Raw genomic sequence first — 19,946 nt, forward strand, 5'->3', positions numbered from 1 at the left:
CTTCTTCGCTTATTGTTTAACATCTGTTATCAATTTCATGTACTAATTCTCTTTTACCATTGAAGATGTTTCATATTCTATTGGTTCCAGACAATAATCTCGTATATTGAGTTGACTTTGAATCACTGAAACTTCGAAATAATACAGCAAATATCTATTGATGGCTAATTCTTCACTTTAATACACTCCAAGCTTAAAGTAATTGAAGTTGATGTTTAACCAGTAAAACCTTCTCACCCTTGATGGAATATTCATTAATGTTTTTGAATCTCTTCGGTTCTGATATTCCACTGACAGAGTATTTGAGTCTGGATTGATAATGAAATATGATGTATCAATCAAGTAGCGTTGAATCGTAAACCATATGTTGTAAATTGCTTCAAATTGGATAGAATGTAAGACTTTGTTGCGTTAGGGAAGTGAACCTTGTTTGCATCGATTATTTTCTTGTTCTAAGATTTGACTTTCCCATCCAAAAGATGAACACATATCTCTCTTTCAAAGAGCATATTTTCCTCAAATTCTTTCTCTTCATTTGCATCAAGTGTCATGTATTGTAGAATATATCCATATTTCGTATCCTTATTTTCAAGCTGTCGCATTCAAACCAAGCAATTTCGACTGAATCAGATGAAAGAACCTTTTCAAAAACTTTAATATTTCCTTTACGACATGATTTAAGATTTCCATTGTCCGACATACTCTGGCATATTCGTTGGATTACTTTTATCAGAATCTTCTTAAACTCTTCAATTTCACTCTCACAAAGCATATTATTGTTATTTATCTGAACATCACCATGTCTTAATTCTAATGTCTTACCGTTTCTAAGTCTCCAGTCAAAAATTGATTGAAGATTTTGATTCTCAAATATACGAATTGGTAAGGCGCTGTTTTGTTGCTTTTCAGACCAAACACAAGTCGTAATTTGTTGAGAAGGACAGACTCGAAATTGGTGTCGATCTGTAAGCACACAATATGTTTTAGTCTGTTTTGCATGCACGCATTTCCTATACCTGTGGATTTTTAGCACGCCATGAATTTCTTCAATGTCGCCTAGATAGACTTGCAATTCAGCAGTCAAATTGTAGACATCTTCGTTGAAATTTATCTCTAAACTTCCATTGATTATAGTGCACCGGTTCCTAATGCTTCTAAATGGGCAATTGTTTCTGTAAGAATTATCACATTGATAACAATCGGAATTACCTAGGACATACAGCTTGACTTACTAATTTCTGGAACATTTGAGCAGATTCTAGGGCATTTTTTCCAGGCAAGCAACACAGAAATGATCTAATGGAACCATTTCGTCCTTTTCATTTTGACCATATAATTTGCAGGGCAATTTTGGACACAATCTTTGCCGTGAATAAATTTCCCTGCCTTGATGCATTCATCACCTGTAATGCATTTCTTTATTTCAGCATTAAGAAACCTAAAGTTAAGTTTTGTGAGAAACTGAGACAATTCATATTCAAGGAAGTGGCAATTACTTGAATTCTGAACACTGTTGGACACATTCACCCAATTCTGATATATATCACGACAAGCGAAGCATCCTTTGCTTCATTTCATTTACACATTTTTCCTAAACACAATGGATGACACAAAACTTTCTTGATCCATAAACTGCTGTTTTCTTGATCAAATCGTGACACATGTGATTATTCCAACATAATCCTCTGTTACAAGAATGACAATTGTTATGCTGATTACCGCAATCTGATCTGAGAATATTTTCACCAATCATTACGACATGTCCACTCATAATAATATATCCCAATCAATCTAAAAGAAATGATCAAAGAGTAATAAAAATACCAATTCAAAGTAAAAGTCAATTGATATATGAAATGATGGAAATACTATTAAAATGAAGATGGAAAGATTCATATTAAATCAATTAAATATTAATATAATTCAAGTGACATATAGCATATACTTACCTTTGGCATGCATAGTCTCAGTTCTGTCCGGAAAGTCTGACTGAACCGCGACTGATTCTTAATAAATTTCTAAAATTAGCTAGAAACAGAAGTAATTTTGAATGTCTAGGAGTCGATAAAGCAGTGGAATTACCTCTTGGAATCTAGTTTCAGCTATTACAGTGCATAGTTATGAAACAGACGCATTCCACACGTATGATTGTCAAATTCAGGAAAGAGACTTCCAGGTGAGTGAATATCATCAATATCATAAAATATCATGAAACCTGTTACTTCTCTAAATTGAACAAGAATGTTCAGGAAAATTAGTAATTGTTAATCGTAAGCAGCATGTTACCTTGGTGGAAATGTTCGATTTTCATGTTATAGCTTGAAGACTCACCAAATGACGAAAATACAATGCAAACATATCCATATACCACAGTGCAGTTGTTTAGCTGGTCAAAACAACCTCGCGAAGTTATTTTGTCGATTACATGGATGTTCTTGCAAGACAACGTGTTAATATCACAGGTTTTAATGATTATCACCAATAAAACTATCCAGTAGATTCATTTTTTGTACTTATTGTAAATTAAAATGATATTGGAACTAAAACTACTTCCAACATAATTTATTTAACTAAAAATAGCCTCTTCGCGGAGATACGACTAGCTTATTGAACGACAGAGCGAAAAATAAAGAACTAAACGAATTGGAATCAAATTGTGACTTGCTGAATGTATGTATGCGTGCTGTACAATATATTTTTGTGTGCTTAATTACATTAATTTTAAGGAGTGCACAATTTTTCGAATGCAATTGATGAGATTTTGTATAAAGCATGTAGCAAGAAATATTAAGTAAATACCTACCTCATCATCTTATTGCTTCTAGTGTATTGTAAACAAATCACATAGATAACTCACAGATTTTGTAAAATAATTAAAAGTTTACGACACTTTTTCGTCTTTCGGCTTCAAATAATACAACGCAATCTGCTAAACATAGAATTTTTGACCTTTCACTTTTTTGATTTCTTCGTTCGCACAACATTTATGATTTTTTGCTGATGACACCTATTTCACTAGATTGAGATGAGAAAAATTAATTAATTTCTATGATATCTTCGTTAAATATTATTTTTGAAAATTCAACTGAAAACAACATAACCTAAATCTGAATGCCATCTGAATCTGGTGATCCTCTCACTCATGCCACCGTATAATCGTAAATGAGAACTGACCGTTCGTGATATTATGTTGGAAGTAAAAGCTTCGTACATTCATATTTCCAAAGTCCATTGCCTTCATTTAAATCTCCAGATTTATTTAATCCGAACATTAATTCAAAATCTTTTTTAAAATTTAAATTTCAAAAAGCCGTTGAAATTTTATCAGATTTATAATTTGATTCACATTTCAGTAAGACTAAGTCTGTATATTTCATGTCAAAAGTACTGAATAAATAATTAAAACAAGCATATTTTTTGGTTAAACACAATCAGTTGGAGATTTTATTTTATTTTATAAAAATAATTTTCTTAGCCTTTAATTACAGCAATTGGACGAAGTTTTACACATTTTTTGCTGATTCCAGCTGAATGGCATGTGTCAACAACATCTGTGACATTTTTATAAGACTCTGGAGCTTCTTCCATAACAAGTTTAGGTGATGCAACTCGAATTGCAATATTTTTAGATTTCATCTGATCTAGAATGTCTAAATAGTCAATATTTCGTCGAGATTTAGCTCTAGAAAGTGCTCTGCCTGCACCATGACAAGTTGATCCGAAAGTTTCTGTCATTCCTTTTTCAGTTCCTGTCAAAATGTAACTACAAGTTCCCATCGTTCCACCAACAAGGACGGGCTGTCCAGTAAGTTGATAATCGACAGGAATTGAAGGATGATGAGGTGGAAATGCACGTGTTGATCCTTTTCGATGAACTAACAATTTCATTTCCTTTCCATCAACAACATGATTCTCAATTTTAGCAATATTGTGACTAACATCGTAAATTACATGCATGTCTAAATCATCAGGAGTTGTATTAAATTGTTTAGCAAATGCTTGTCTAGTAAGGAATGTCATGGAACTGCGATTAACCCAAGCAAAATTTCCAGCTGCAGCCATAGCTTTTAAGTAATTTTGTCCCTCTTCAGATTGAATTCGAGCACAAGCTAGTTGTCGATCATTTGTATCAATTTTATCTCTTTTCATTGCTTTTTCCATTTCTACGAGTGCATCTGTTGCCACTTGATGTCCAAATCCTCGAGATCCTGAATGAATCATTACACAAACTTGTCCTTTCTCTTCTATTCCCATTTTACTTGCTGCCCATTTATCATAAATCTCATCGACTACTTGAATTTCAGCATAATGATTACCAGCACCTAACGTTCCTAATTGTGGCAATCCACGCTTTTTGGCACGCATACTAACTTTTGATGGATCTGCATTCAACATTCTACCGTATTCCTCACAATGTTCTTTATCTTCTGCCCAAACATATCCTTCACGTAATGACCAATCCATTCCCATTTCTAATGCTTCTTCAAGATCTTTTGAATTCATTGGAATAATTCCTTTTGATCCAACACCAACGGGAATGTGATCAAAAAGTGACTGTGCTAACTGTTCTTGTACTGGTCTAACATCCTTTTCAAACAAATTAGTACGAAGTAAACGGACACCACAGTTGATATCGAATCCTACGCCTCCGGGACTTACAATTGATAAGGGATTATTCATATCAAATGCCGCCTACAGAAATGAATAAAATGTATTACATTTATGTTTAATGTTTAATCCAATGATTAATTCTATTAATTACCATATTTCCAATAGCAAATCCATATCCAGAATGAATATCAGGCAGTCCAACTGATCTTCCTACAATTCCAGGCAAGGCAGCAACGTTAGCGATTTGCTTCATGCTGTATAGATGACGAAATTAGATAAATTTAAAATATTGTAAAGTTATTCAATTTACCCTGGCAAAAAACCTCCTATTCCATCAGATCTACATGAATTTCTTAGTTCCTCAAACATCAATGCTTCTAGATTTTTATTGACATAGAAAATTCCTTCAACATTCATATTTTCCTGAAAGTAAAATTGTGAAATCAGTGCCGGTATATTTTATAAGCACTTAACAGCTTACCTGGAAACCTTTCTTGATCCTCCAACTATAATCAGTGATCTTTTCAATATATTTGAGCTCCTCTTCATATTTTCTAACTACCATTGTGCTGAAAATTAATTAAAATTTATTTTTAAAGATTTTTGTTGATTTCAATTTCGAATTTAATTTTTCGAAATTAATTTTTAAGCCCTGGATTTTCTTCGAACATAAACAGAAGAAAATTGTTGATTAAAAACATTAAATTTCTTCCTAAATAAAAGCATAAACCTGCATATAAATTAATTAAAAATGAATTATCTATCACCGTTAATTCATGTTAGCAGAAGGCAGATCTCAACATCATCTGCATTAAATGGAAAACGCAATTTTAGGAAGTTCCTTTTGTAAGTCACATTTTTAAAATTTAAATTTAACATTAATTAACAAAACTTGACATTATTTTTAGATACAATAAGAGAGGAACAAGGATATTCAAGGCAGAACGACATTTAAGTAATCCAGACATGCCAATTGATAAAAAAGGTGTACGAGATACAGGAAGAATTATTGGAGGTCAATTTGTGGAGATTCCAGAAATGAAGCCAGAAATAATTGTTCCTGATTTGACAGACTGCAAGTTTAAGCCTTATGTTACATATAAAGCAACAGATGTGATTCAGTCAGAATTCACATCCCAAGATTTATTTAATGCTATTTATGCTCAAAAAATTATTGACGACTTTAAGAACGATAAATTGTATGAGGATGGAACCAGTAAGGAGCCATCAGTTGAAGAGGAATTAACACCAGAGGAAGCATGGGTTAAAGCAAGAAAAACTGGATCAGATATGTTTTAGATGTTAATGAATTAATAGAGATTGTATAGAAAACTTAGGTCTTAATAAATTTTTAAGCTTAATGCAAAGTGTTTGATTTATTAAATGACTTGATTAGAGATATAGAACAGATATAAACCGCATAACTGTTAGAAAAGTCTAAATTCCGTTAATTCGATCATTTTAAACCAAATTAAATTTTAACGGCTACTTTGATTTCAAATTTTAACGAAACTTTACCGAATACATAAAGACTCAAAAACATAAAATTTTTAAATTTTCTTGGAATCTCAAGTTTTGATAGAGTTTACTTAATATAAAAGTATTGATTAAACATGGTAGATTTTAGCATTCATCAAAAAAAGTGCATTAAAACTGTAGAAATTGAAGAAAATAAAACTTTGCAAAGTTAGAGTGAAACAACCAAAAAGAGGCCTGCTTTTTTGACGAACCCCTAAATAGCCGTGCGTCATATTTGGGAAAAAAGTTTTGCAGTCTTCTACCGCTAGACGCTCAGTATATTTTCTCTGTATGTTGCAAAACAAGTTATTATTTCATATTTCAATTTTTAAGCATTAAATGTACTATTTTTAAGAATAAATGGATCGTAACTAGTAGCAATAAACTTAAGTACACCATTACAATACAAAATGAAGAAGGGATTACTTCAGAGAGCCTCAAAAAATTGGGAAGAGGAAATGAAATTGGGTAATAAATTTTTCCTTTAATAATAAACAATGTTGAGTGAGTGAGATGGAAATAAAGATTAATTAATGACATATTTTTATCATTTTTAGCAAATCTTCCGATGGACATAAAGGAAGAGCCGATCTTGGAATCAATTGATTTAAGGAAGAGTGTGTTACAATCAGAATCCAGTAAGATGAGCAGTACAAGCAGTAGTAAATCTGATAATGAAAATATTCCAGTAACATCAATGAGACATCAACGTAGAGTTCAAAGTATGATATCAGTAAGAAAAGATTATTCATATAAGTATACATCAAATAATAAATCTAAAGCACCAATTACTTCATCGCAAGAAAAATCATTCAATTGCCTTGACATTTCACAAAAAGTTTCACAATCATCATTTGGTGAACAAAATCAAAATGCTAAAAGAGAATTGGGAAATGCAACACCTGGGAGTAATAAGCAACATATGTCATCACATAAGGGATTAATTAAACGTAAGGAACATCCTAATAGACGTTCAATTAAACCTAATATATCGATACTTGAACGTCATGATTATGACAAAGGGCCAGCCAAGGTCATGAAAATAGAGAAACTTGTAAAAACAGATGATGAGGATGAGGATGAGGATATAGATACAAATTCCTCATGTAGTGCCATTGAAGATAATACTATTAAATCACCATTACCATTAAAATTGGAAAATCTCAAAGAATTAACCGTGCCAATAGAACGACTAAATATTGATGGAAATTACAAGAAAAGTTGTGAAGAAAAAAGTGAACGTGATGAATTGAAGGTCATTGTTGCGCATGAAGAAATTGAAACAACTCCTTCAACGACAGTTGTTAAACAGGAACAGAGTAGTAGTCCGGAAGCATCAGCATCACTCAGACAACCAACATTATCGACAGAATCAAAAGATTCACAAAATATTAATAAAATTAATAATAAAATCAACATAATATTTCAATTAAACGATAATACAAAGAGGAAGAATATAATCTTACATAGACGTACGCCGAAGAAAATGGTGCAAAAAATTACGATAAAGGAAGCAAATAATAACAGCCCAAAAAGTCAGTCGGATGAAGCTACTTTAGTACCTGATAAAATTTTGTGTACAAAATTCTCTCAAACGGAGGAAGTGCTGCAAAAGAGATTTAGTATGAATATGTCAATGACAAATCCACTAACGGATGAAATCACGGAATATTTATTCTTTGAAAACGATATATTGATAAGTCTTCAATCTAATACTATAAGTTTCTTTGAATATCATCGACTAAACTCATTGCTTAAAAAAGGCGAACCTGACTTTAGGCTTATTGATAGAATTAATCGACGACTTCATGATATTCAAGTTGATTCTGACAATAAATATCAACGGCTGTGCTACAATGATTCTAACTCACTGCCAATTTATCTCGAGATGAGGGCAAAACAGAAAGATCTCGACGACCCTGAAATGTGTCCAATTGCATTTCTGTACTGCAACATTTACTACATTGATCAAAAGCGGACGAAATTCTCATCTGTTCATTTAGATACTGTCAAAAGTATTGTACATGATATTAAATATACGACTGTTCCTCATAGCAGCTACTTTATTATGTCGTGGCATGAAAAGTCTACCGACATAAAGAGCAACATCACTGGTATTGTAAAATACAAATTGACTCCGAATTTAGACTTAGCCAAACTAGCGAGCATCCGACAATTTCCAAAACTGAGTTATCAAATAAAACAAATGTACTGTGCAAAAGGTAAGTGTGCTGTTTTTATTTCGTTATCTCGTTTCTTCGAATCATGCGCGACGCAGATTGACTAATTAGCTTATCAATAAGTGAATAATCAAATTGATTATGCGTTTTTAATGGACTTTGGAATTTTAAAAATTTAACGGGTTTTTCAAATTCAAAAGGATGATTCGTTAAAAATTTAAATTTAAAAAATCAGTTAATATTCAAAAATCAAAAAGCCGCTACAAATTAAGTCAAAGTTCAAAAAAATGCACCTTAGTCATCGTACACAGCACATCGACTCCGCAATGTTTTTCATTTCCTACTGTCTCGCGCATATCGAAGAACATTCTCCTACAGACTTGTTTACATATATTTTTTTAATTCACAATTAACATGTCATTTGCTATTTTTAGATTCGCAACTTATAACTCTAGGAGATACACAGGTCTCAATTTTCAATTATGATCATGGTGATTTACTGATTTCATGGGATTTAATGAAAAACTATGGCATCAATTTAGCAACAATTACATTTGAAGAAGTAATAATAATGCAATTATATTCAATTGACTTGATATTAATTAATTCCAATTCCAATTTATTTTTAGAATTATTTCTTCATGGTTTATCTGACTGATGGAGACGATTTAAGTCCGAGAAAATTAATAGTAATTGGTATTCATAGACATGATAGTAATAGTCTGAAAGTCATACAAACATTGCCAGTTAAAATTGGACATTATGAGAAGCTCGTCAGTCGCTCTGTCACATCAACTAATCACTTGATTGCATCATTTTCAAGCGGAAGTTCATTAATGATGTATCTTGAGAATTTTACAGACGTTCATTTAAAACGCTCAGCTAGTGACACGACACTCATTGCACTCAATGATCATATACTGACGACATCAGACGATAATATAAGTAATGTAGGATTATGCCATTTTACCGAATTTTTCCTTAATAATTAAAAAAGTGAGCATATTGGCGATTTCTAAAAATCGATGACAGTTCTTGTGAAAAAAAAGAAGAGAAGATATTGATAATATTATTCACAATTTATTATTCATTTCATTATCCATCATTTAAAACAACCTTGTTATTTTCCTTTTGGGAATCAATCACAAATGACGTTCAAAATTGGATATCTAGACTCCCTCCTATTAAAATTTTAATAGATTCTTTTTTAAATATTCATAAATGTAACTTAAGTAACCCCATTTCAATCCAATAATTTTAAACGTCATTTGTGAATGTGTCCTGGTGCAAAATATGAAAGAAAAAAAAATTGAAAATGAGATTTTTTTATTAAACGAATAAATCAATTAAGGACATGAAAAATTAATCAGTAAGCGTTTTGTGCATGATTTTCAGCATATTTTCGACTGGCATCAAAATCCTTGAATTAACTTAAATTACAATTAAATTTGCAGGTTTAAAAAAATGTGAGATTAAAATAAACGGATTAAAATAAATCCAAGGTTATCCATCCAGTCATCAATGAAATACGCCTACTTAAAAAATAATATTTTTGGCAATAGAGATTCGGCAAGAAGACTATTCCACGTCCTTTTTGGCTTGCCATTGTAAATAATCGCTTCTTGTTGCTGCTTCGTATTCCTGAACGAGGGAATCAACAACATCTCGAGAATCGTCAAGTTCCGATAAATTTTCCTTAAACATATCTTCTTTACGGAATTGATCGAGGAAAGCACCTCGTTTGCGTAACTTATCGTATTGATTTAATGCTCTTTCGAATAATGAGCAAATACTTGTGTGGTTTGCAAGCATCAGACCCGATACGCGATGACTGCTTTGTACGTATGGTGAGGATCTTGATAAAGCAACTTGAATGCTTGCTGGACCCCAAGGAATGAATTGAGCCAATTTACGTTCACGTATACGTTGAAGTGATTTATGGACTTGTGTCGGATCTACTTCACCTTGAATAATATTGAGTATTGAAATATAGCAGTGATGATTTGATTTGTCAGGTCCAGTTGATACCATCATATTTTTAGGCTGTAAGAGTCGTCTCATGACATCAAGCACTGTCGTCTTACGGACATTGACAGTATCAGTATCAGTTGTCAGTGGAGTATAACCAGTCATTAAGAAATGAAGCTGTGGCGTAGGAATCAACGGTGCTGTTAATCCAATCAAATTATTGTTCATATATGATGGATATCTTAATGTTGTTGTGCTTACTGACATGATTGTACTGACGAGAGTATTTATTTGAGTAAATGATGGATTTTCTAGATGTAAACGATCAGTAGCAATGCGATTCAATGCTGTGTTATCAAGTACAACAACGCAATCAGCACAGCTGGTGAGTCTTCTTAGTGTAAGTAAGGAATTGTAAGGTTGAACAACAACGTCACTAATCTCATCTTGATTTGGAAAGACACTATAAGTCTGTACAAGTTTCTTTGGGAAATGATCTGATAGACGCTCCATTATGTAACTTCCCATACCACTTCCAGTTCCTCCAGCAATTGAATGACATAAAACAAATCCTTCTAAACTGTCACTTCCATCTGCTTCTCTGTCAATAATATCGAAAACTTCCTCTTGTAATTTCTCTCCTTGACTGAATCCACTTGCCCAATTGTTTCCAGCACCTCCTCCGTCCTTTGACAAGTAAATATTTTCCGGATTATACAACTAAAAATTTGAATGGGCAAAATTAGCAATATGATTCATATACGATTAATTAAATTACTTTTGCATATTGTGACTGCATTATTGTATGAATAACTCGAGGCTCCAAATCTAGAAGCACTGCTCTCGGAATGTAATGATCATCATCAGCCTAAAATTGCATAAATTCTATTAAAAGATCCAGTAAATAATTATTAGTACTTACCTGATAAAAGAAAACATCCTTTCTATCAGGCCCGTCTGTAGCAAAGTCCTCAAGTACTCCTGATGGTGATATGCCATGTTCAAGACATAATCGCTTCCAAAATTCAAAACCAACTATCGGAATCCAGGAACAATAACTGTTTAAAACGACATACCAGAAATAAATCGCATTTTCACTTACTCTGATTGCCACATTGGCCTAATTGAAGTGTTATCATTTCACTTGGCATCTTTGCTTTTGATTAACTTAACAAGATCACTGTATTAATGCTTAATTTAATAAAAAAACTTAACAAAGCTAATTCTTTATTTTTAAAGTATTTTCAAAATGCATTTTTGCAGAACAATCGTTTTAGCGCCTTTTTACAAAACACAATAACGGACTAAATTTAAATTTGAATTTTAGAAAACCGTTGGATAAAATTAAATCCACAGAAGGACACAACTTCAGAAACGATAATTAGGTAGTTGAACTCTGTAGACACCTTTTCATTGGGTTCAGCCAGGGACTCAGCAATCACAAATAACACAACTCAAACATTCTATTTTATAACATTAATTAATCACTGCTTTTATTCATTTAATATATTTTCGATGAAGGTACTAGACATGTCTACAATTAATAGTCAACAACTAGTCAGGATTACCTTAAATTCTATTTTTGCACCATTTGATTTCCATGAATGCAAATAAATTATTGCTTTTTCGAAATCAGCCGATGTAAATTTGGCATTTCCAATGTCGTAGCATTCATGGAAATATTCAATTTTGAAGAACAAAAGAACTAGCTACAAATGTCTATAAATAGTCTAAATTGAATAACACTTGAAACAGTAATAAATCACCAATCTTGATGTTCTTTATGACTACTTATTTTTTGCACTGATTATTTTTAAATGAAGTGAAATGAAAAAGGAAGTGAAAAGGAAATGAAAAAAAAAGTTTAGTTCCAACAACTATCATGAATCGATAAGAATCAACATTGATTTGATGGGATATATCATGTCATGGATAAGTGAAAAAATCATTGCATGTTATAAATCACTTTTCGTTTTCGTTTTCGTCGTTCCTTATCCTTATCTGTCTTTCGTCTTACTATGAATTGATTTCGGCTTTATGAATCACAAACATGCTCTACATTCTGCTTCAGTCAGTCTGAATTTATCCATCTACCTCTACGTATCTATAATTCTATGCTTCTTTATGCTACTTTTATGTCGAAATTTTGAATGATATGATGAGTCCAATGCCAATGAGCAATGAGAAATGGAAGTGATCAAACAAATTACTGTGCACCTTTAATAACTGAAACATTTAAAGATTTTCTTAATTGTTTAAGTTGTTTCAATAATTTGCTTTTTTTACCATCGCCAGCTATTATACCCTCAGCAAGTAAGTAAATCTCTCGGACAGTCTCAGCACTTTTGAATCGAGCAATTTTTGGATCTTCATCCTTATTTGCTGTCTTTCGTTTCATTTCTTCTGGTGACATTGGCAATTTTATTTTACCAACCATTGCTACTTCCTCCTTCTTTCCATCTCCATCATCCTGACGATCCTCAAATGATGACATATCTGATGTCAATTGTCCTTTCAATTTACTGTGGAATAAAACATTAAGGAACAGTCAAAATATTTCATCGCTAGTCTCACCTTTCTTCAGCCACAGTCAGCAGATGTTTCTCCTGATTTTCTTGTTCCTGCTCTAGAATCTTTCTCGTCCTTAAGCTTTCCCTTTCACTCAACAAAAAGTTCTTCAAGTCAATTTCACATTCAGTGAACTTCCTGCTTTTAATTCTTGTCATATCCATAATGTCAGCCTTATCAGGATCAAAGATGTACAGCGTATGTTCTTCAAGCATTTTTTCTCGATCCTTTTTCGTTTCAATTTCGTTGATTCTCTCTTCTTCTGCCATTCTCAGTCTATCTCGTTCCCATCGTTTGCCTTGCTTTATCAGTTCCGTTGCATTTTTTTGCTTAACTGTCATCAATTTCTCTCGTTTACTCATCAGTAAAGCATTCGTCTTATTATTTACCATAACAATTGGATGTTCACTAATCTTTTTGGAACCTTTTCACCTCCTGCATTTCCCATTCGACGAGCTCTTTCCAGTTCCGTTACCTGACGAAATTTAAGATTCTTTAATGACGATTCATTGGATTTAATTGACATTATTAATGTTTTGGATATGAAAAAGCACAGAAATAAAGGATAAAAAATGAGGAATGAACTTTGGCTGTTCTTCGTTGTCGATGAAGTTAGTAAATATTGTGAGACATGACGAATGACGAAAGGGTTTTTAGAATTGAGTTGAAAAGAAGTGAATAATGATGTAGAAAAAATTGAACGACATCAATCACAAAAGTTATAGCTTAGCATTCATCGAGCATTTACGTAAAATGTCTTCGTATTCCATTTTGTACTTCTTCCTACTTCCAAAATTGAACGTAACTGATTCACGTGATGTATTAAAATGAAGGAGGATTTTTGGATATGGATATGCTGATACCAGGCAGTTATCGACAATAAAGTACACAAATAAGTCAATATGTGCTGTGCTTATATTTACCAATACAATACTTTGTGACGTGAACAGGATCCTTTCAAGGTCTTCAATGTCTTCTGGCGGATTCAATAATTTTTGTAGCTGTTTCTCCACTTCATCAGCCTGATTTTCGTCGTCAATGTTATTGGCAATGATTTTTATGTTCAATGATGATGATTAAGGTAGTCAAAAGGAAATCAATCTTACCTCACGTTTGGATATCCGTTTCAATAAAGTCTCATGATAATCCTCTTGAATTCGCTTCTGTAGATCTAACATGTACTTCCTATCCGTTAATCGAACAATACTAAAATGGAATGGAAAATGAGTCCAATGAGCTCAACGAGTCGACACCAACTAAATTGCAGCAAGGCACGAAACAAATGTCGAAATTTCTCACCTGCTCCCCATCAATCGCTCTAATTTCTGAGCAACCCTCGGTAGGTTGAAGCTATAATGTGTGAGAAAGAAATGGAAGAAGAATTAAAGACTTTAAAATTGTTTCCAACTGCTGCTCTACATTCTCTCAGCTCATACTACACACTCATGAGCAATTCTTCCTCTTTTAAAATTGCCCGTGAAATCACGAAAAGCTTTGTTTTTTTTTTCTTTCTTTGCTGCTTGGATGTATATCCACAGAAAATCAATTCTGACTCAATACATTTCTCTTGCCTGTGTTTTTATTTATTTATTCTCATTTCATTTCCATTCGTTGTCTATTTGGGGTTGTTTTCATGTGAAATACATCTGGCTTTGTTTTATGTGAATTCAGTGCATTTGACATGGAAATTTATACTCTTTTTTGGCAATTCTAATGGTTCCTAACTCGTTCTTTATTGAGCATTTCATTTCACTTTCATTACTGTGGATTAATGTGCTTTAAAGTTGACTTACTCATAAACAACTGGATCCTCCACCCACCATTTTCTTGCTACCTTCTTCTTCATTATTCTTGTTCTTGACTTTTAAGGAAATGTGAGGATCTTGAACTTGACAAAAGTTTCTTCTTCTTCCTAACTGAATCAACAAGCACGAACAATTTGAACTTTTTCTCCCAAAAGCTTTCTTTGTGTGTGTAGAAAAGCTCACTATGATTAAATTTTGATTTGAACTCACCTGCAGTCAACAAGAGGTCCAATACTCATTGGAATGACATTTTTCTTAAGCTTTTTGGACTTCATCCTTTTTGCGAAAATTTTTCTTGGAACATAAAGCTTCTTATCGTCATTTGATCCTTCCAATGTGCATTTTCTACCAAGTTTTGGTTTTGGCTTTTCCTTGTCATTCACTTCCTTCTTCTTTCGTGTCATCTTTGGTGTTAATTTTGGTGGTTTCGCACTTGCTTCTTTAGAATTTCTGTAATTATAACAATTGACACAAAGAAAGTTCTAATTAAGCTATAAATTTCAATTTCGTTCCTCATAAAAAGCACTTCACACAATTTCTGTTCATTTTTTGCTCTTTTCTAATACTGCACGCGATCCTTGTTCCTTCAATGAACAGCAACAATCGGAATTTTTATAGCACAAGTTGAAAAAAGTTTCAAGCTGTTCCTGCTTATAAGCAATTGAAAGTTTTTCATGCATTACACAGCAACCGCATACCTATCTTGATTCTTTGATGATTTCGTTCCTTCATCAAGTTCTGAAATTTCTTGTAGCCAAGTTCCAATTCGTATACGTATATATCGTATACAAATATACGTATATTTTATACGTATATATGGCCATATCTACAGAAAAAGGGAACTGCAAAATATCGACTTAAAATTTTTCTCAACTTGTTTTTTTCAAATTTTTTTCTAACTGTTGAAAATTCTACAATTTGATTTGGTTTTATGAATATAAATACTAATAAAACTATAAACATGGTTTTAAAAAACATCACAAAGATGTAATATCTCAAAAACGTGCTGTAAAATGTCTTTTTGGGTTGGAAAAATTAAAACAAATGATTTTTCGGAGAATTAATCTAACGGAAATTTAGCTTTCAAATATTTTGTATACTTTTTTTTGCTTTGAAAATTTGGAGAAATTTAACTCAGAAACGCTATTTTTGTTAAATATCTTCTTAATTAGGCACTAATTTAAATCATAAATAGCTTATCCAATGAGGGAAAATGTTATGGTATCATTTAAATTTTTTAAAAATGCTCGGGTTTATTGAAAAAATTAAGTTTAAAAGTTTCAAATTTCGTAAATTTAACTCAGAAACACTCTCCGAGGCTAATAACTTTTTAAAGGAAGCAGCTGTGCTGATTAATTTGATATAGTAACGTAGCGAAAAGTAGCCTTTATCATAAAAAAACCAAAAATTGCGACGAGCTCAATAAATTTTTAGTTTTTTTCTTAAAAAAGTAAAATGTCAAAAAAAAACCTTAAAAAGATTTGCCCATATACGTATATGTATACGTATACAGATTTTTCCAAAAAAATTTCCGTTACATATCAAAAGTCATAAAAGTTGGTAATTATAACAATAATTTTAGTAACAAATTGAACAGCAATGAAATTGAAACTGTTATAATGTTGTGTTCCATACAAAATGTTATTAGAAAGCTTAAAATTGTCAAAAAGTAAAATTTTTGTAACGGTCGAAAAAATTCAAACTTTCAACAAAAATTTGTAAACAGAAAAAAATTATTTTTTTACAAAATTAATTAATTTTCACTATAAATCATAACTTAAGGACATTTAAATGCTACTGGATGTGAGAAAACAATGTAATAACCACTTTTGACTTCTAATTTGAGCATTTAAGATCATTTTTAACAAAATAAATAACGTATTTTTCGGTTTTGAAAAATCTAGTATACGTATACATATACGTATATATACGTATATTTTTTTGTTCTTATACGTATATATACGTATATATACGTATATTTGCCCAACCCTAGTTCCAACACGTTCTATATCCTTATTTCCTGCATCTTTTGATACTGGATTCTTTTTGTCCACTAATGAGTCCAAATTATTCCAAAATTCTCCTTCATTCATTTCACACTTCCTTACTGGATGTCAGTGCTGATCTGAAACACTCGAAAGCTTTCAATAAAATGAGCATGAAATTCTCACTTGCACAAAATTGCAGCATAAATAGCAGCATGAACACGTGCCAAATAATAATTTTGAACTAATTTTACAATTTCATTTCCACTTGAACAGCATATCCACCTACATATTTATTTCTAGTGCCATTCTCAAAACCTTTCAACATTACTCACATGTTGGTGCATGTTAACATACTTAAAAACATTAAGTTTGATGCTCTTGACATGAAACTCAGTCCTCATTTTGACTCTGTGCATTTATTTTTAATCCACAACAATTTCAGTCTATTTTGGATATGAAAAACAAATTGAAATTGTGAAATGAAAATGAAAAATAATTTTTGAAAGGCACGGACGAAAATCAATAAGTCAAAATTGAGTTCATGACTATTTCCTATTAATCAATTTGCAATTTTGTTGCCATTTGCAACATTTAATGCTCATTTTAAGGTGTTTTGAATTGCTGTGGTTCATGAAAAATGCAATTTTAAGTGTCAAAGGCTTCTCAAGCTGTTTTATTATAGTTCTCAGACCTTAATAATCAAATAAGGAACAACTTCGTGATAAAAGTAATCAAAAGCTCATTAATAATTTCCTTTCATTCATGTCTGAACTGTACAAAGGAGTTTATTGCCTTTTATCACGACTCATCCTTACTATCATTACTTTTAATGACTTTACTTTTTAATTCATAAATTGGATCACTTTTTGCCATTTTTTTACTTTCTAGTTCCTTACGACTTTTCTCTTTCCAATTTTTACTACGACAAATTGGTGCTAAAAGTCTCTCATCAAATGGTTCACAATTTCCAGTCAAATGACTTACAGGAATTGCCACTAAAAATAGAATTATTGTACCTAACAGGATGTAATACATAAAGCTTAACTTGAAGATTATTGGAATATTATCTGCTGAAATTTTGTCATCCAAATTTGAAGGAACCATCGTATTATTATAAGGATAATCACAGCCACTTGTGCTTATTGGCAATGGAACTGGCTTTGGAAGAGCTAGAGATCCAAGGATGATTATTGTCAGCACTACAATTGAGGATACTGCTCCAGTGATCACACCTTTAGTATTTATCGTCTTTGAGAACATTCCAGCTGTAAATAATCCAAACAGTGCGCCAGCAGATAGTCCATTGATTGTGAAACAGACACGAAATATCTGTCCCATATGCTCGACAACAAAAACTAGACCAAGTGAAATGATTCCAATTATTAAGACCAATATTTTCATTATGCCACTTGCTCGCTTTTCAGACAAATTTGGGTATTTATGTCTAATAAAATCCTCATAAAGAGCTCCAGCTATTGTATTCAAATTTGATGACATTGATGATAATGAGGCTGAAAAAACTCCAGCTATGAATATTCCAGGCAGTCCGGGTATTTTGGATGCAACTTCCATAACAAAAAGTGGAAGGATTTGATCAATTTTTTGAATTTTCTCGGATATGATTGGATCACAGGAAGCATATTTAGCATAAATAGTTATGCCGACCATCACAGATGTAATTTTGATTAAGCTATATCCAATCACAAATACGTAGACTGCCTTCTTTGCCACATGTATGTTTGGAACGGAAAGAAATCTTTGAACACAGCACTGACTGACTCCTAACTTTGCTGTCCATCCAAACGATAATCCAATGATGTATGTCCAAAATGATGTCCTCACAAAAGGAGATGGATTCATGCTGTTGAATCAATTAAATGTCAATTGACCATAAACAGCTTTTAAGTTAGACTTACTTGAAAAGATCCAGTCGTCCATTCTCGTATGCAGTTTTAAGCACTTCAGAAAATCCACCTTGATGACTCAGTCCCAGAAACATCACACAAACAATTCCCCCGATCATCATAATAAGTTGCAAAGTATCGGTCCATAAGACGGCCTATGGAATTAATGATAAGAATGTTACTAGCTGCTCTACATTAATTAATTCCAGCAATTTACTTTTAATCCACCAAACGTTGTGTAGAAAATGCAAATAATGCTTGTGAATGTTGTAATTAAATGGAGATTGATGCCTGAAACTTGCGATAAGGCTAATGCAGGTACGTATCTGTTAATTAATCAGAAATGGCAATTATTCGCTGTATTTATAGCATATAATCTGTTCCTACACAACAACAGGTATGAAGGTGATTCCAGTGAGAGCGAAAATCAGGCTGGCCACTAACCGCACATTACGATTGAATCTTAATTCCAAATATTGAAATGCGGAAGTCACTTGTAGACCATAAAATACTGGCAAAAACACATGAATCAGAGCACAACCTGTCTGAAATATTAATAAGGTATAATATTAAGGAAGTCTGAAGCTTATCTTACCAAAATAGCAGAAGCAATGCTCCAAATATACTCAGATCCAAAATGATAAATTTCAGCAGGAAGAGCAAGTAAAGTCGATGCTGAAATATGACTTGCAATGAGAGATGCAGCCACAGGAAAGAATCCCATTTTCTTTGATCCAAGCAGGTACTCTGATGTGTTGTTCTGCTTCTTTTTGGATATAAATCCAAAATATACACCAATTAATGCCGAAAGTAGAAGCATCGCTATAAAAACTCCATAGTCTATGACTGTAAAATAATTCAATGACTTTTCTGTTGACACGTCCATCACGATTGAAGAGCTGACAAGCAACTGATTTACAAAATAAATCAAAACTGATTTAAAAGCCTTTTTAAGATATTGTCAATTATATTTTCTCTATTTATGCACACATATTTATTTAAAAAAAGATACTTATCAAGTGAAATGTAAGTGGATTCACAATGAGCATTAATTTATAGCACGTTCATATCACAAAAAGTCTATCAAATTTTCTTTCTTTTTTACTGAAAAGCATTCATAAATGGGTGACAAAAGCGCATCGAGTGACATTGAATCTTATGTGTAGCAATTACTGACCCGAGAGGCACAATAGAATCTGGAAATTTAAGCAAGCATCTAAGAAATCATGGATCAGGGCATGTTGACCTCATGGCATCTAGTCACTTTGCTTCTCTAGCATACAGTCAAGCGCTTGGTCGTTAATCATCGAATAGAACCTAAGATAGCATCCAAAAGACAGTCTATATATGTCTGTAGATCAGTGGTGGGCAACCTTTGTGTTGCGGCACACTGAAAATGGCATG

General features: G+C 32.5%; 5 protein-coding genes across 5 annotated transcripts; 2 read left to right on the forward strand and 3 right to left on the reverse strand.

Moving 5' to 3' along the window:
- Positions 1-3,419: 3,419 nt before the first annotated feature.
- On the reverse strand, positions 3,420-5,229 carry LOC139091134 (RNA-splicing ligase RtcB homolog). The gene is made up of 4 exons (XM_070641074.1): positions 5,093-5,229; positions 4,922-5,034; positions 4,763-4,865; positions 3,420-4,692 (listed from the first exon to the last, which is right to left on the reverse strand). The coding sequence occupies exons 1-4, from the start codon at positions 5,174-5,176 to the stop codon at positions 3,472-3,474; spliced, it is 1,521 nt and encodes a 506-aa protein (XP_070497175.1). The 5' UTR covers positions 5,177-5,229; the 3' UTR covers positions 3,420-3,471.
- Positions 5,230-5,322: 93 nt separating this feature from the next.
- On the forward strand, positions 5,323-5,972 carry LOC139091138 (large ribosomal subunit protein mL41-like). Its single transcript, XM_070641078.1, has 2 exons — positions 5,323-5,457; positions 5,520-5,972. The coding sequence occupies exons 1-2, from the start codon at positions 5,363-5,365 to the stop codon at positions 5,908-5,910; spliced, it is 486 nt and encodes a 161-aa protein (XP_070497179.1). The 5' UTR covers positions 5,323-5,362; the 3' UTR covers positions 5,911-5,972.
- Positions 5,973-6,390: 418 nt separating this feature from the next.
- LOC139091135 (uncharacterized) lies at positions 6,391-9,616 on the forward strand. The gene is made up of 4 exons (XM_070641075.1): positions 6,391-6,597; positions 6,687-8,351; positions 8,744-8,871; positions 8,939-9,616. Exons 1-4 carry the CDS (start codon positions 6,540-6,542, stop codon positions 9,299-9,301), a joined length of 2,214 nt encoding a protein of 737 aa, XP_070497176.1. The 5' UTR covers positions 6,391-6,539; the 3' UTR covers positions 9,302-9,616.
- On the reverse strand, positions 9,368-11,516 carry LOC139091136 (tubulin gamma-1 chain). The gene is made up of 4 exons (XM_070641076.1): positions 11,380-11,516; positions 11,200-11,312; positions 11,056-11,145; positions 9,368-10,997 (listed from the first exon to the last, which is right to left on the reverse strand). The coding sequence occupies exons 1-4, from the start codon at positions 11,426-11,428 to the stop codon at positions 9,888-9,890; spliced, it is 1,362 nt and encodes a 453-aa protein (XP_070497177.1). The 5' UTR covers positions 11,429-11,516; the 3' UTR covers positions 9,368-9,887.
- A 5,777-nt stretch (positions 11,517-17,293) lies between these two features.
- LOC139091137 (sodium-coupled monocarboxylate transporter 2-like) lies at positions 17,294-19,435 on the reverse strand. The gene is made up of 5 exons (XM_070641077.1): positions 19,138-19,435; positions 18,930-19,087; positions 18,760-18,868; positions 18,555-18,697; positions 17,294-18,499 (listed from the first exon to the last, which is right to left on the reverse strand). The coding sequence occupies exons 1-5, from the start codon at positions 19,426-19,428 to the stop codon at positions 17,437-17,439; spliced, it is 1,764 nt and encodes a 587-aa protein (XP_070497178.1). The 5' UTR covers positions 19,429-19,435; the 3' UTR covers positions 17,294-17,436.
- Positions 19,436-19,946: the final 511 nt, after the last annotated feature.

Source organism: Chironomus tepperi, unplaced genomic scaffold (genome assembly GCF_022539635.2).
Source record: "Chironomus tepperi strain 1889 unplaced genomic scaffold, CSIRO-AGI_Ctep_v1 contig_224, whole genome shotgun sequence".
Classification (NCBI taxonomy): domain Eukaryota; kingdom Metazoa; phylum Arthropoda; class Insecta; order Diptera; family Chironomidae; genus Chironomus; species Chironomus tepperi.